This window comes from Apodemus sylvaticus, chromosome 21 (genome assembly GCF_947179515.1).
Source record: "Apodemus sylvaticus chromosome 21, mApoSyl1.1, whole genome shotgun sequence".
Lineage (NCBI taxonomy): Eukaryota > Metazoa > Chordata > Mammalia > Rodentia > Muridae > Apodemus > Apodemus sylvaticus.
The window spans coordinates 24,117,773-24,133,159 of NC_067492.1; the positions used below are offsets into that span (position 1 = coordinate 24,117,773).

Below are 15,387 nucleotides of genomic sequence, written 5' to 3' on the forward strand. Positions count from 1 at the left end.
GTCTAACATCAATTTAACTCTCCTTCCACAGGAGATACTGAGAATAGACTCTGGCTTTATACACATTGCCAGGGCTCTAATCAGACCACTCTTGATTTGCCCTTTCAAGACTGACTCTTTCTACCTTGATTACCTTATTGTAAAAAGAGAATAATATCTAATTAGAACCAATTTCATAAAGAATACTGAATTCTTAGGTCTCCCAGTATTTCTTGCATATAATTAGAGAAATAACTTAGAAGTGAAAAAGAGAATATAGAATTTCTAATGGCATTCTGGAAGTTCCGATTTGAACTGGGTGGCACACAACTGTGATCCCAGTATGGGAAAGGCTGGAGCAAGAAGATCCCAGGCATGTTCTTTATAAGTTCGAGGGCAGCCTCCACCTTCTGGAGGAACTGTTGAAAAGAAATACTTTGCATTGGTTTAGGGAAATTCTTGTTAGCAGGATTGTGCAAGAACCTTTCAAAATCTTGGTTTTCTTCAAGCCATGTGTTCTTCTGCAAGCTTTCTGGCAGCAGAAAACTACCAAGAGCCAGTGCTAACGCAAACACAGAATGGCAACAGCCGCTAAGTCCATCTGAGGCTCTGAGATGCATCCTATTTCTGAGTTGCCTTCTGGCTTTGAAATGTTGTCTGAAAATACAAGATAACGCTTCTTTCCCTGAGTTTAGTAAAACTACCTTTCTAAAAATAACAGGGAACTCTCACACTTTGTTTCTCTGGTAGCTTTTACTGTGGTGCTGTGTACAAAGCAAGGCAAAGCAGAGGCTGCTGGTTGCAGCCTGAGCACTGGAGAAAAGTAAACTGATTTGGGTTCAGGCTCTGCCTGTCCTAACCCTGCACAAGAAGACTTTTTTTTTTTTTTTAAGATTTACTTATTTATTATATGTAAGTACACTGTAGCTGTCCTCAGATACACCAGAAGAGGGCATCAGATCTCATTATGGATGGTTGTGAGCCACCATGTGGTTGCTGGGATTTGAACTCAGGACCTTTGGAAGAGCAGTCGGTGCTCTTACCCGCTGAGCCACCTCTCCAGCCCACAAGACAACTTTTTTGGCTTCAACACTTAGCACTGGTTTCCTGACTTACGGGTTCTTTTCCTTTCCTTCAACCTAACTTTTGGTTTAAGTAAATCCTCCATTGTCTGAGCTCTTGGCCAAGTGCTAGCACACCCCCTGGGATTAATGATACCTGGAGTCTAAATGAGTCAAAAATCTAAGTACCTTAACTCTAGTCTCTGTCACTCTCAGTTGGCCCCACTCCTTTGAAAGGTAGGTGGTCATGTAGCCCAGGATGGCCTCCAACTCACTATGTAGCTGTAGCTGACCTTGAACTTCTGATCCTTTTGTTTCTATCTCCCAGGTTTTGGGATTGGAGGAGTATGCCATGATACCTGAGTTTATTCTTCCCTCCTTCCCTCCCTCCCTTCTTCCTTCCCTCCCTTCCTCTTCCTCCTCTTCCTCCTTCCTCTTCCTCTCTCTTTCTCTCTCTCTTTCTCTCCCTCTCTTTTTCTCCCTTTCTCTCCTCTTTCCTACCCCTCTCTTCAAGACAGGGTCTCTGTGTAGTCCTGGCCTTGAACTCAGAGATCTACCTGCCTCTGCCACTCAAGTGCTGCGACTAAAGGCATGTGCCCCCACTGCTGGGCTCTGATCTCTTTTTCGGTCCAGCTCTGAGTTTCCTGAGCAGAATTCCCCCCATAAAAAGCACAAACCTCCACAAGCAGTCCTTTCTATGTCACACTTACCATCTTCACTTCCAAAACACCCCTGCTGGCTCTTCCCCAGTCTGAGCCCTGATCTTCCCAACCTCCACCAACCCCTCACAACAGAAGCTTGTACTTGGATTCTCACCCTGGAAATCTCTCTCAGCCATCAAATTCTACAGATTCCCGCTTCTTGGGGTGAGAGGAGAGTTTTGTTTTAACTGAGAAGGAATTATTGGACTGCTGCTTTCGTCCTTTTACGGAATACCACCCAGTGACTTAGTATGTCCACAGAGTCGGGCGAGTGCCACCGTGATCTCACTCCAGAACACTTCATTACTCTAAAAAGAAATCCCATACTTGTCATGCTCAATTCTACCCCTCCTGCGATCCTTCAATACACCTTCAGTCTATACAAACTTGTCTGTTCTAGGTATTTCATATAAATGGAATTAAACAAATATGGCCTTCATTTAGTATGATGGTTCAAGATACAGCCTGCACATCTCAGCAATTCATTCCTTCCATGGCTGGATACTATTCTTTTTGTTCTGTTGGTTTTTAGATTTTTTAATTTGCATTGGTGGTTTTTCTGCTTGCATGTTTGTGTGAGGGTGATAGATCCCCAGAAACTGGAGGTTTAAATAGCTATAATCTGCCATGTGGGTGCTGGGAATTGAACCCAGGTCCTATGGGAAAGGAGCGAGTGCTCTTAACCACTGAGCCATCTCTCCAGCTCAGAATACTACTCTTTATATGGATATGCCATACTTTGCTTTGTTTATATTTCTCTCAGGAGACAGATTAGAGTGGAATTTCTGGTACCTCTGTGTTTAACCTCTTAAGGAATTGATAAACTACTTTCTAAAGATGTTGTACAATTTTATTCTCCTATTAGCAGTACATGAAGGACCAAAATTTCCACATCCTTGCATTCACTTATTATCTGTCCTTTCAAGTCTTGCAATCCTAATGCATATGGAGTGGTTATGCATTTGCATTTCCCTGAACCACTGTGTTAAGTATCTCATGAGCTTGCTGGTCAGCTGCATATGATTTTTTGGAGAAGCAGTTATTTACATCTGCTGCCCATACTTTAGTCAAGATGCTCATCTTTTAACTGTATTGTGTTGTTTGTGTGGGTGCCCAGATGAGCATGTGGTGGCCAATGGGCAGCTTCTCGGCGTCGGTTCTCACCTTCCTCTTGTTGAGGGGCAGGGTCTCTCCTTTATCCTGCTGTGCTGCTGTATACACAACCCTCAAACTTCCAGGGGATTGCCCTGTTTCCACCTCTCCTGCTGGAGCTGCAGATGTGCGTCTCCGCAGCTTGCTCTTTTTCTGGGGATTCTGGAGACTGAACTCAGGTTGTCAGGCTGTTGCAGCTGTTGCAGCTACCCACCGGGCCATCTTCTGATTGCCACGTTGGTCATCTTTTTGTTCCTGAGTTGTAAGAGCTCTCTGCATAAAATGGATGCTAGACCCTTATCAGATAAATGATTTTTCAGTCCCTCCATTATTTTGTGGGTTCTCTACTTTCTAGATAGGGTCTCCCTATGTAGCTCAGGCTAGCCTAATGATCCTCCTACCTCAGTGTCTAAAGTACTAAAATGCCAAGTGTGTGTTACCATGCCCAGCTGCTGTAGTACTTTTAAATTTTTGTTATAGTTTCCTTATTTATTATGTGTGTCACTGCATTAATGGCATGGCATACATGTGGAGATCTGGGACAATTTAGGGGAAGTTGGCTCTTTCTTCCACCAGCTGGGGTCATCAAGTGTCTTCCTTATCCGCTGAGCCACCTTGCCTGTTCTGCTGTGTTCTCCTAGGACAGAAAACTCTGGGAATTTATTCTGGCACAGTTATGGCTAAATTTTACATATGCCACATCAGGAAAAAATTAGCATAAGGTAACAATTTGCATTTTTAGATACTTTTTTCTTATACTTTCTTTCATCAGATAGAAAATATGTTGAGTGCTTAATCCCTAAAACAAGTACAGTTGTGACACTGTTGTCCAGCCCACTTTCATACCCCCATATTAAGATAACAGAAACACACTGACTTTTTAATGCTGGCATGGAGGCAAAGAACTGATAGTTGACTGCTTCGATTGCCAGCAATCACTTAGTGTTTGGCCAAAGACCCTGCAGTCCATGAGAGGATGAAATAGAAATATATTGGCCTGATCACCAACAGGGAAGGACTTGCTTGCTGCCCAGCTGTGGAAAGGCACTTCAGCTGTTTGCTCTTTTGAGATCCATGGTCGTTCTGTCCCCTCAAACTGTTGTCTCCTTCCTCTCACTGTGAAACTTTAATAAACACCTTATTGAATTCCAAGTAAAAAAAAATTAAAAGCAGAAATAACTGGAGGGGACCTGGAGAGATGGTTCAGGGGTTAATTGCACTTGCTGTTCTTGTAGAGGACCTGAGTTTAGTCTCTAGTACCCATGAAGGCTCATAGCCACCTGTTACTTCAGTATCAGGGGATCTGACTCCCTCTTCTGGCCTGTGTGGGCACTGCATGCGTGTGATATACATGCAGGCTAAAGTCATACATGTAAAATTAAAATAAATAGCTGTGTGATGGTGGTGCACATCTTTAATCCAAGCACTCAGAAGGCAGAGGCAGGTGGATTTCTGTAAGTTCAACAAGACTGGTCTACAGAGTGAGTTCCAGAACAGCCAGGGCTGTATAGAAGAATCCTGCCTCAACAAACAAACAAACAAATTTAAAAAGAAAGAAGTTACTTGTGTTCCATTAGTCCATAAAATAAATGAAACCGAGTCATTTTCTTTGATTTACTAAGCCCTGGTAAAAAATTCCCAATTTGAAAATTTTGCAATAATATTCACATTAAATGATAACCGTTAAAGAAATGAGTATTTTCCCACCACAAGACTGCCATGAATTGTAACTTCAGTATCCTTGTACTTTTATCTTTTCAATATCTCTTGAATATTTTATTCATAAATTCAATTCTTGTTAAATTTAACTTTTGTAAAAAAAAAAAAAAAAAAAAAAAAAAAAAGAATCATCCCAGGCAACCCCCTTAGCGTTTGTCTCCAGGTTTCCTTTCGTCCTTGAGGATTTCATCTGAAGTTCCATGACTGCTGCTCTGTTCAGATGGGTCCTCCTTTGACTGCTCTGTCTTCCGTTTCTCTCTAGAGACACACCTAATAATGCCTCTTCCTTCAAACAAGTTGCTACCCACTTTCCCACGAGTATAGAAATGGACGGTTACTATAGTAAAGAGGTAGGATGGTCTTTGTGCCAGTCACAAGCTGAGTCGACGTCCTTATCAGTCACACCTCTATTTGGTGACCTGGACTTCCTGCCCACGTGACTCCTCACTTCTCAGATCTGAGTTTGCAGCTTCTTTTCTCTCCATTTGGACAACTTTCTTCTCAACTGTGCTCACAGAGAGCCTGCTCAAGCACCACCGACTAGTGAGACCGTTCCCAGACCCCCAGTCAGCATCTGAGCACTGCTGCTTCCTTTTCCCTTTGCTGTCTCTGTCACAGTGGTGTTCTTGACTCGGCCTGACCTATAGCCTAATTAGCTGTGATGAATCACTCTGGACTGGGAATACATAGAGAGTTGACACTACCACGCCATTTCTGTGATAACGTAACACAGGTTCTGGCAGTAGACACTCAGAGAACTACTCTGTTTACTGTGCTCCACCTTAGTTTTTGAGGCAGGGTCTCTCCTGGATCCACTTCCCCAACACCAGGATTATGAACACGCGCCACTACACTTGGCTTTTCGTGTGAGTTCTAAGGTCCTAACTGGGTCCATGTACTTCCTCTAGCAAACACTTTATTTACTGAACTATCTTTCCTGCCCTTGAGGTGGATTTTTGTGAACAATTTTACTTTGGTCTTTTAAAAATATGATATATTCATTAAATCAGCAGATCTTAATTGTGATCTTATTTAAAGGCAAAAAGAGTTAGCTAAAAGAATGAGCAGAGATCCATTCAATTCCAAATCCATGTGTTCTATAAACACATATCCACAGGATAAAATTCTCAGTCTTTTAAGACAGGGTCTCACTGTGTAGCTCTGGCCGGACTAGAAATCGTTATATAGAATAGATTGACCTCAAAGTTACAGAGACCCTCCATTTCTGCCCCTTGCGTTCTGGGATTTATGGCATGTGCTCTCTTTAATAAGGCATCCATTGTTCTTTGTAATCTGATCAACTGCATTTTCATTCATGCTGCTTGTGCCAGTCGAAGTGTGCTGCTCTTCCTTTCGGGCCCGTCTAAGCTTCCAGACAATGCCATGTTGACTGGAAAGCTCTTGTACAACCCCAGTGGTTTACTTGGTAATTACTCAAGTAACTGAAGATATGTTTATACAAAAATCTGAACAAGAAGGGCTGAGCATGTAGGCACACACCTCTAATCCCAGCACTCAGATGGCAGAGGTAGGCAGATCTCTGAGTTCAGGGCCTCACAGAAAAATCCTTTGTTTTTCCAAAACAAAAACAAAAAAACAAACAAACAAAACAAAACAAACCAAAACAAAAAGAAAGACCCTATCTCAAAACAAGAATATTTATAGCAGTTTTTACATTATAATTTCAAAATTTAGATGCAATCAAAGTATCCTTCAGAAGTTGAGTTTACTAAGTAAATTATAAGACGACCACTTATTCAGTATTAAGAAGAGATGCACTAACAACCCACAAAATGTCACAGAAGAACTAGGCATGCAGTACACATTTTTCTTCTTCTTCTTCTTCCTCCTCCTCCTCCTCTTCCTCCTCTTGGACAGTATCTCTCTATGTAGCTCTGGCTATATATCCTGGAACTCACTCTGTAGGCTAGGCTAGCCTTGAACTCACAAAGATTTGCTGCCTCTGTTGCCTAAGTACTAGGCTTTTAATTCCAGTACTCAAGATGCCAAGGCAGGTAGATCTCTATGAATTTAAGACCAACGAGGTCTACATAGAGAGTTCTAGTCCAGCCAGGAATACATAGTGAAAGAAGCCAGCTTAGCAGAATTGGTGAGCTCTAGAGTCAGCACAACACCCTGACTATTAAAAAAAAAATCACTAAATAAGAAAGAGAGAGAGAGAGAGAGACTAAAAGGGCTGATGAGATCGCTCAGTGGTTAAATACATGCCATGCAAGCACAGGGCTAGCTAGACTTTGGATCCCAGCACACACACAGGGGGCACAGCAGCTTGCCTTTGATCCTACTGGGGCAGGCAGCTGGCAAGTTCTGGGTTCGAGTGAGAGACCCTACCTCATTAATATGCAAGAGGGAAAGTGACCAAAGAGGACACCTGACATCAACCTTTGGCTTGTTTTTATGTCAAACATGTGCACCCACATACATACAAACATGTACACACATTCATGCACAACACATGCAACCTGAAAAAAATAGGTAAATGATAGAGAAAGACCCATCAACTTCTCGTCTCCATACACATGTGCCCATGCACCCAAATACATACATGTGTGCATGCAAAGAAAATAGGCATCTGATTTAAAAAAAACCAAAAACATCCTTTTGTAGAGTAATTTAAAGGGCTTTTTGCTAAATGAAAAGACCTTGAGTGGCATCATAAAGAACAGGTGACATTTGATACAAGCTTTTCAGAGGAATGGCATTAGTTTGCAGAGGAGAGACAGGAAGAATGACATGGCGGAGGAGGAGAAGGGCTGGCTTCTTTGGAGCATGCACACTGTAGTGGGAGATAAGGTTTCAGGGTCAGCTGAAGAGAGAGACCCAAGTTCTGGGGAACTCTATATATTGGGTTAAGGAGTTTAAAATTCATGTAGTAGTTGGGTGGTAGCCATCAAATCTTTACACAGGACTGTGTAATTAATTATCTCAGCTGTGTTTTAAGAGAATTAGTCTGGCATCAAAGTACAAAGTGGATGAAAAAAAAGCAGAGGAAGAACTTTGATGATATATAGGTCACACTTGGCATCTGCATTCTGCCACTTGCTGCGTAAGTAGGGCAGGTTATTTCACCTCTCTGGGTTTCAATTTCCTCACCTGTCAAAGCAACTTCAGGGTTGTGTGGATTAGATGAGATCACAGACAGTCCCTGGGCCAGAATTTGTACTCCGTAAATATTAAGCAGAGCTGTTAAGCAGAGGCTATTAGAAAAGCAAGGGAGGGCTCAGAGTCACCTGGAGGGGAGGACTCAGAATCACCTGGAGGGGTAGGACTCAGAATCACCTGGAGGGGGAGGACTCAGGAGCAGCAGTGTCGAACCTGGTGCTGCTTCACTGTTTCTGTCAACTTGACACAAGCTAACGTCATCGGGGAAGAGGGAATGTCATCCAAGGAAATGGCTTGGAAATCTGAAAATGGGCATTCCCTTTACTAATGATTGGTCTGTGGGGGCCAAGCTCACTGTGGCATTGATACCTGTGGTTCTAGGTTGAATAAAAAGCAAGCTGAGCAAGCTACGGGAGCAAGCGAGTGAGCAGTGGTCCCCCATGGTCTTTGCTCCACGACCTGCTTATGGGTATCTGCCCTGCTTGGCTGAGTTTTCCTTGGTTTTCCTTAATGATGGACTGAGATGGGGACCTGTAAGGCAAATAAATCCTTTCCTCTCCAAGTTGCCTTCTGTTGTGGTGTTTATCATAGCAATAGGAAGAAAACCGGGACAACGCCCATGTGATTCTGAGCCAGGATAATAGCAGCATTGGGAAGATTTCCATGCAATACAAAGAGCTGTTTGGGCTTTGTTTGCTCTGGGGGATGTTTAGCTTGAGGGGCTGGAAAGTTAAGCTGAGATGATTTCAGTTAGTTAGCCTGAGTTGAGGGACTGGTGCAGAAGAGACACTGGTGCAGATGCCAAGCTGGACTAATATTTTTAATAAATGAGAGAATAGAAAACAGATAATAAATCTATTTACTTCATAAATAAAAACGTGAAGATGGGTTAGATCAGCAGGAGCAAGGGGAGGGGAGTGGACAGGAGGCTGAAGATACGGCCTGAGTTGCTTATTTTGAGGGTGTGGGAAGAGTGTCAAAGATTGTGTGCTCAAGAGAACAGGACCAGAATCCAAAGCAGTGGAAGTTGCCTGCTTATTCAGAAACTCGGCTTTGAAAGCCTGAGCTGGTACAAGCTGTCCTGCAGGGAAGCCCGAGGCATGACTGTTAGCATGGCATAACCTCATTAATCATATTGAATTACCAATGGCGCTTACTGGCCTTCCTCCCCAAGGATCTAGCACAAACACAATTTGCAGTGGGAAGCAAAGCTCTTTAACGTCTCAAGGCAGCAAAATAAATTTTACATTAAAAAAATTAGGGAACAGATGGCGCCTCAAAGAACCTTTGGAAATGGGTTGTCTAGTGCAGCAGCTTTTTCTCAATAGAAACTGTAAACTTGAGGACATTTCAGCTCATGGGGTGAAGTCTTACATGCACTAGTGCTATTTTACGTTAATGAAGACTAATTCTGATTCAGCTCAAGGGCCAGTCAAATTGTGCTTCAAAGTATTTTTCCCATCTGGAAATGGATATAGAAATGTGTGTACCCAGAAAAATAAACCTAGACTATAGAGCCAAAGTAGTCTTTCTCTTTTGTGGAGAGATTCTGAGTAATCAGAATCTTGTTCTTCATGCACTTCGGCATTTACCAAAATAATTTCAAAATTGCATCTATTTGAAATATAAAAATGCTTTTAAATTCAAAACAAACAAGCCATACTCCTCTTTTATATGCACTAAGAGGGCAAAGGAAAAAAGGAAAAGGAAAAGGAAAATATTACCTTATTATGGTTTATCAAGAACCTCTGTGAAAGTGACTTAATAAATGTCAACATGAACCCATTAAAAAGTCAGGAAAATGAAGCATTATATGTTAGAAACTGAAAACATTTAATATCTAGACGACACAGTTGATCTCTTGTTATTAGAGTTCTTTCTCGGATTTTGAACAGTCTACTGTGTTTTCGACTTGTGTACAACTGAATAACTCTTTTAAGGGAAATAAGCCTTGAGGCAAAATAAAGTTCTCTTAAGTGAAGGTCATCTGTTTAAGAATGGCAGGCTAATTCACAAGGATGCATCAGATACAACAGAAAGCTTTCTCTGAGTCTGAGGCCTGGCCATTAATGTGGGACAGCCACCTTAATTGTTCTGGAAAACCAACAGTGGTGTTTCTAAAGCCCTTGGAAGATGGACTGTCTACTAAGGCCGTTCATTCTCAATAGAGATTGTATACTTTAACTCATTGTATATTTTAAGTCATGGAATGAATTTTTGTCTGTGCTAACATAATGTTATGTTAATGGAGTCTAACCAGTTCATGCAAGAAGAGGCAGTTTAGTTACATATTGCAAACACTAGAGATTCTGCAGCTGGGAAGGCGCTTGGTTGAGAAGCTTAGGAGGCTCAGGGTGTTGGAAGCAATGCATGCAGATGAGTCACCAGTCTCTAAGGAAATCAATTATCTCAATTATCGCAGCAATCAATGCCCAGGAGCCTGGGGGGTGGGAGGTATAATTTTAGGGAGCACAAATGATGTAAGGTGATGTAAATGAAACTGAATTCTCTGAATATATATCCAGCTTGTGCTTTGAAATGTCGGAGGTTGTACTTGGATAACACAAAGTCCTCTGGCAGTTGGAAAGAAAGATTTTTTTTAAAAGCAGCCAAAAAATATTGGACTTGTTTTAAATTTGTGTTTTCACAATTACTTTGTCTTCATCCTATCCAAGATTGGCTATGACGGCAAAAGCAATTGATGTCTTCGTAATTTTACAAATACAGAGGCAATGCTGACCTGTTTCCATCCTGGTGTCAACCTCAGGACTGACATGTGATGCAGGGCCCTCATCGGTCACACAGTTTTTCATTGTCTTCTCCCTAGAGCTGTCGCACAGAAGGATTTATTGAAAACTCAAAAGAAAGCCTCGGAGACCACTGGTCTATGCTGGTTACAAATATTAGTTCTTCATTTACCCAAATGCTCTAGGACTACAAAACCATGATAGCCCAGTGGAGGCCACAATTTGTTTTGTTTTTGTTTTTCCAAGACAGGGTTTTTCTGTGTGGCCCTGGCTGCCCTGGAAAGCCCTCTGTAGACCAGGCTGGCCTTGAACTCAGAGGCTGTGACTCCCGAGTACTGGCACTAAAGCTGTGCACCACTGTGCCCAGCTTGAGGCAATTTTTTTTCAATTCAGAATATTTATTCTGAAAACTATAATAAAAAGAACAACAAATCTTAAGAGGGAAAGCCAGAAAATTGAAATTTTTTTTGTTTTCTTAACTGAAACTTAAGTCTGAAGCATTGAGACGTTATCATTTTAAAAATTAAAGTAAACATAATCAGATCACAGAAAGGGTGATTCTAGCTGTTCGGTAGAAAAAATAATCTCAGCAGAGGCAGGCAGATTTCTGAGTTTGAGGCCAGCAAACTGGTCTACAGAGTGAGTTCTAGGACAGCCAGGTCTACACAGAGAACCCCTGTCTGGGGGGGGGGGGTGGCAGGGGGGAAAGAGGAAAGTGTTTGTACTTGAGATAATTACTTGAGAAGTACAGAAACCTAATCTGTGTGCAGGCATACCCATCACCTTAAAAGCCCCTCTCTGGGACTGGAGAGAAGGTTCAGTGGTTAAGAGCACTGGCTGATCTTCCAGAGGACCCAGGTTCAATTCCCAGCACCCACATGGCAGCTCACAACTGTTTGTAACTCCAGTTCCAGGGGATCTGACACCCTCACACAGATATACAGGCAGGCAAAACACCAATGTACATAAAATATAAAAATTCATTGAAAATAATGGTGGTGGTGACATTGTTGGCGGCAGCAACAACCATGCATGCACATATGCCTTCAATCCCAGCACTTGGGAGGCAGAGGCAGGCAGATCTCTGAGTTTGAGGCCAGCCTGGTCTACACAGCAAGTTCCAGGACAGCCAGGGCTACACATAGAAACCCTGTCTCTAAAAAAACAAACAAAAATGTTTTAAAAGCACCCTACTACCTTTTCATAGGTAGGAAAACTGGAAGGCTTAAAAATGTTACCTAATACTGGGGACCTTATATGACGGTGTAACTATGTAACTTTATGTAATATTGGACACAGAAGAACATTTTAACCTATGACTAAGCAACAACTTAATGGGAACTTAAACAGATTAATGATGGAATTTTTTACCTAAGTAGAAACTTTATTCAGTTATACATTTATTTATCTCTATCTTATTATGGTAAACAGGAAATTATACAATATTTAAAAGAGGATTTAGTTTACTCTCTCTCTCTCTCTCTCTCTCTCTCTCTATATATATATATATATATATATATATATATATATATATATATATATATAATTAGAAACATTTCAGCCAGTCAGTGGTAGCACACACCTTTAATCCCAGCACTTGGGAGGCAGAGGCAGGTGGATTTCTGAATTCAAGGCCAGCCTGGTCTACAGAGTGAGTTCCAGGACAGCCAGGGCTACACAGAGAAACTCTGTCTTGAAAAAAATTATTTATGTCTATAGTAAGGTAAGATTTATTCTATGTAAATTAACCTTAATAAATATTATATTTAAAAATAGGGAACTAAAGGAAAAAATAGAAAATTACAGGTGCTTTCTGAAGGTTATACCACAAAACAAAGATACCTAAAATCACTTGGAAAAGAAGATGGTAGCCCAACAGGTATTGGTTTCATTTATTCATTATTTTGTTACTGTCATTATTATTGTGGTGTGTGTGTGTATGTAATGTATATGGATGAACAGGCATGTCACTGTATATGTATGCATGTTAAAAGACAATTTAGTGAATGGAGCTGCTTCTCTCTCTCTCTCTCTCTCACACACACACACACACACACACACACCTTTTTTCAGTTTTTTGAGACAGGGTTTCTTTGTGTATCACTGGCTGTCCTAGAGCTAGCCCAGTAGACTGGCCTGGCCTTGAACTCACAGAGATCTACCTACCTTTGCCTCCCCTCCCCTCCTGTCTTTATATGTCTGGCATGACATAACAAGTCAACTTCTATATATCAGGCATGGCTTTAGGCACTACAGATACTACAGTACACAAGGTCCATATGCTTATGAGTTTATACTCTAGAGATGGGAAGAAAATGAATTAGGTAAATAACAGGGGCTGTAAGAGTGCCTCAATGGTAGAGGACTTGTCTGAAGCGCAAGGAACCTGGGCTTAATCCTCAGTGCCACAAAGGAAAAGAAAACAAGAGGTAAATAGATAAAACACATACTATGAAGACTAGGAAGATAATATGGAGATATGTTCATGATGTCTTATTAAATGCTGTACATGTATGAAACAAACTACCATAAAGTCATATATGCATGTGTACAGATACTGCACACACAACCCATGCACTTGTAACACACATACATATATAATAAAAGTAGTGTGTGTGTGTGTGTGTGTGTCTCCATGTTGGTGTGCATGTGGAGGCTAAAAGCTGATGTTTTCCTCGAGTGCTCTCCATCACATTTTTTTAGACTTAGTCTTACATGGAGCCCCAGAGCACACTTATTTAGCTAGGCTGGCTGGCCACTCAGACCCCAGATCTTGTCTTTGCCTCTCCAGCACTGGGGTTCAGACATGTGCTGCTATGCCTGTTATTTATTTATTTACCTATTGATTGATTGATTGTTGTAGTTTACGATGTGGATTCTGGGGCTCCAAACTAATGTCCTCAGGTTTGTGAAAGCAGATAGATGCCTTTCCTGACTGAGACACTTCCTCAGTCCCAAAGAGATACAACTAGCATTTATTTCCGGGTGGTGAAAAATACACGAGACCAAATGAGTAGACTAATAAATATACTCGTGTGTATTTAAAATACACAGAAGAGGATTGCAAATATCTCAGTATCAACAGCAAAGTATAGAGTGATTTTGACTTTTTTGAATTACTTACATTGTGAATTAATTTTAGAAATTAATGAAGCTAATTTAAAAATTTCAAGTTACATGTATTCATTCCTGAATGGATTCCATCCTGTGATCTATGTGTTCATGTATGTTACACAGCATGTGTATGGAGGTCAGAAGACAACTTGTGGGAAGGAGTCAGCTCTCCCATTCTACCATGTGAGGATCAGGGATTGACCTCAGGTTATCAGACTTGGTGCCCAGAGACTTTACCCAGTAAGCTATCTCACCAGTCCTAATGAGGCTAACTGTTTTTTGTTGTTGCTATCATTTTGGGGTTTTTTGTTTTTGTTTTGTTTTTGTTGAGACAGGATTTCTCTGTGTATACTTGGCTATCCTGGAAACTCAGTCTGTAGACCAGGCTAGCCTCAAATTCAGAGATCCAGATGCCTCTGCCTCCCCAGCTTTGGTACTAAGGGCATGCTCTACCACTGCCCAGCAAGGCTAACTTTTAAAAGCATGAGTTTAGTGTAGAAGATACATCTTCCTTTGGCAGGATTTTATATCAAGAAATACAAAACTCTGCCATTCTGATTCCTGAGAGCCTCAGGGTCTCTTTACTTTTTGTTTTGGAGTTTTTGTTCTGTTAGAAAATTGCCAAAGCAACAAAACAGCCCTGCCTATGGCCATGAAATCCTAGTTCAATGCAAACAGACTGTGCGCTAAGGATAATTCTGCCAAGAAAGGGTAGGTAAGAATTTACAGAGTGAGAGACCTTATAGTGTCCTGTTGATAAGCTGTGGCAATAATGATGGAGAATTTATAACAACCACAGCCAAAGAAACTCTACAGGTCGGAAAAGAGGGCTTAGTTCTCTTCCCTATAGACCTGTTTTTTGCTTGTTTGTTTGTTTGGTTGGTTGGTTTTTTTGGATTTGGTTTTTTCGAGACAGGGTTTCTCTGTGTAGCCCTGGCTGTCCTGGAACTCACTCTGTAGATCAGGCTGGCCTCGAACTCAGAAATCCGCCTGCCTCTGCCTCCCAGAGTGCTGGGATTACAGGCGTGCACCACCACCGCCCAGCTTAGACCTGTTTTTAAACAGGCAATTTTATTCTAGATCTGAGTGTTCTGCTGGGAAATGAGGAAAGCAAACTAGAAATCCCCTGAACCAAACTGAACAAAAAAATAGAGAAGTTTTCTTACCTTTTTTCCACCTCTAAGAGAAAATTTTCACTGTTGCCCAACTGACTGAAATGTAGCTTGGCCGCTCTCCTCTCACTGTCACGGACGGCTCGGTCATCTGGAGGCGGAAGCCACGGCCTGAGCATTTTTCTTTTTCAGAGTCAGAAAACCATATTTGCAGAGGAAAAACTGAAGCCCAGACTCATCTCATGCATTAGAAACAGGTCATCACACAGTTCTATTATGTTGTCACTAGAGCAAGCAGTAGCCCAGTTGTCACAGCAACCACTGCCACCGGCTCACCTGCTGTTTCAGGAAAGCACAGCTTGGAAAGCACGGCAAACAATCACACATTAAGGCTCAGAGTCACTTTTTTTTTTTCCACATTTTTTTTCTGAAACAATTTTTAACTTAGTTTCCCAACAATAACCTTTCCAGGACCATACAAAGTTAAATTTTATAGCAACAAGAAATATATATTAAACAAAGAAATTATGTGGAAATACAGAGCAGCTCATTCTAAGGAATGGGTTTTGGGTTTTTGTTGTTCTTGTTCCTTGACAACTAGTTCTCAATGAATTGCATTGGGTTCCTATTACTATTATGGTTAATAGATCTTGGCACCTGGGAAAAATAAGTCTCAACT

General features: G+C 41.4%; 1 protein-coding gene across 1 annotated transcript in view; it reads right to left on the reverse strand.

The window, feature by feature from the left end:
* Lrrc36 (leucine rich repeat containing 36) overlaps positions 1–14,887 on the reverse strand; it is a 34,159-nt gene extending 19,272 nt beyond the window's left edge. Inside the window, exons 1-2 of the mRNA XM_052167178.1 lie at positions 14,763–14,887; positions 10,476–10,564 (exon numbers count right to left, since the gene is read on the reverse strand). Coding sequence (XP_052023138.1) covers positions 10,476–10,564; positions 14,763–14,887 — 214 coding nt within the window. The remainder of the gene's footprint in view (positions 1–10,475; positions 10,565–14,762) is intronic.
* Between the last annotated feature and the right edge of the window lie 500 nt (positions 14,888–15,387).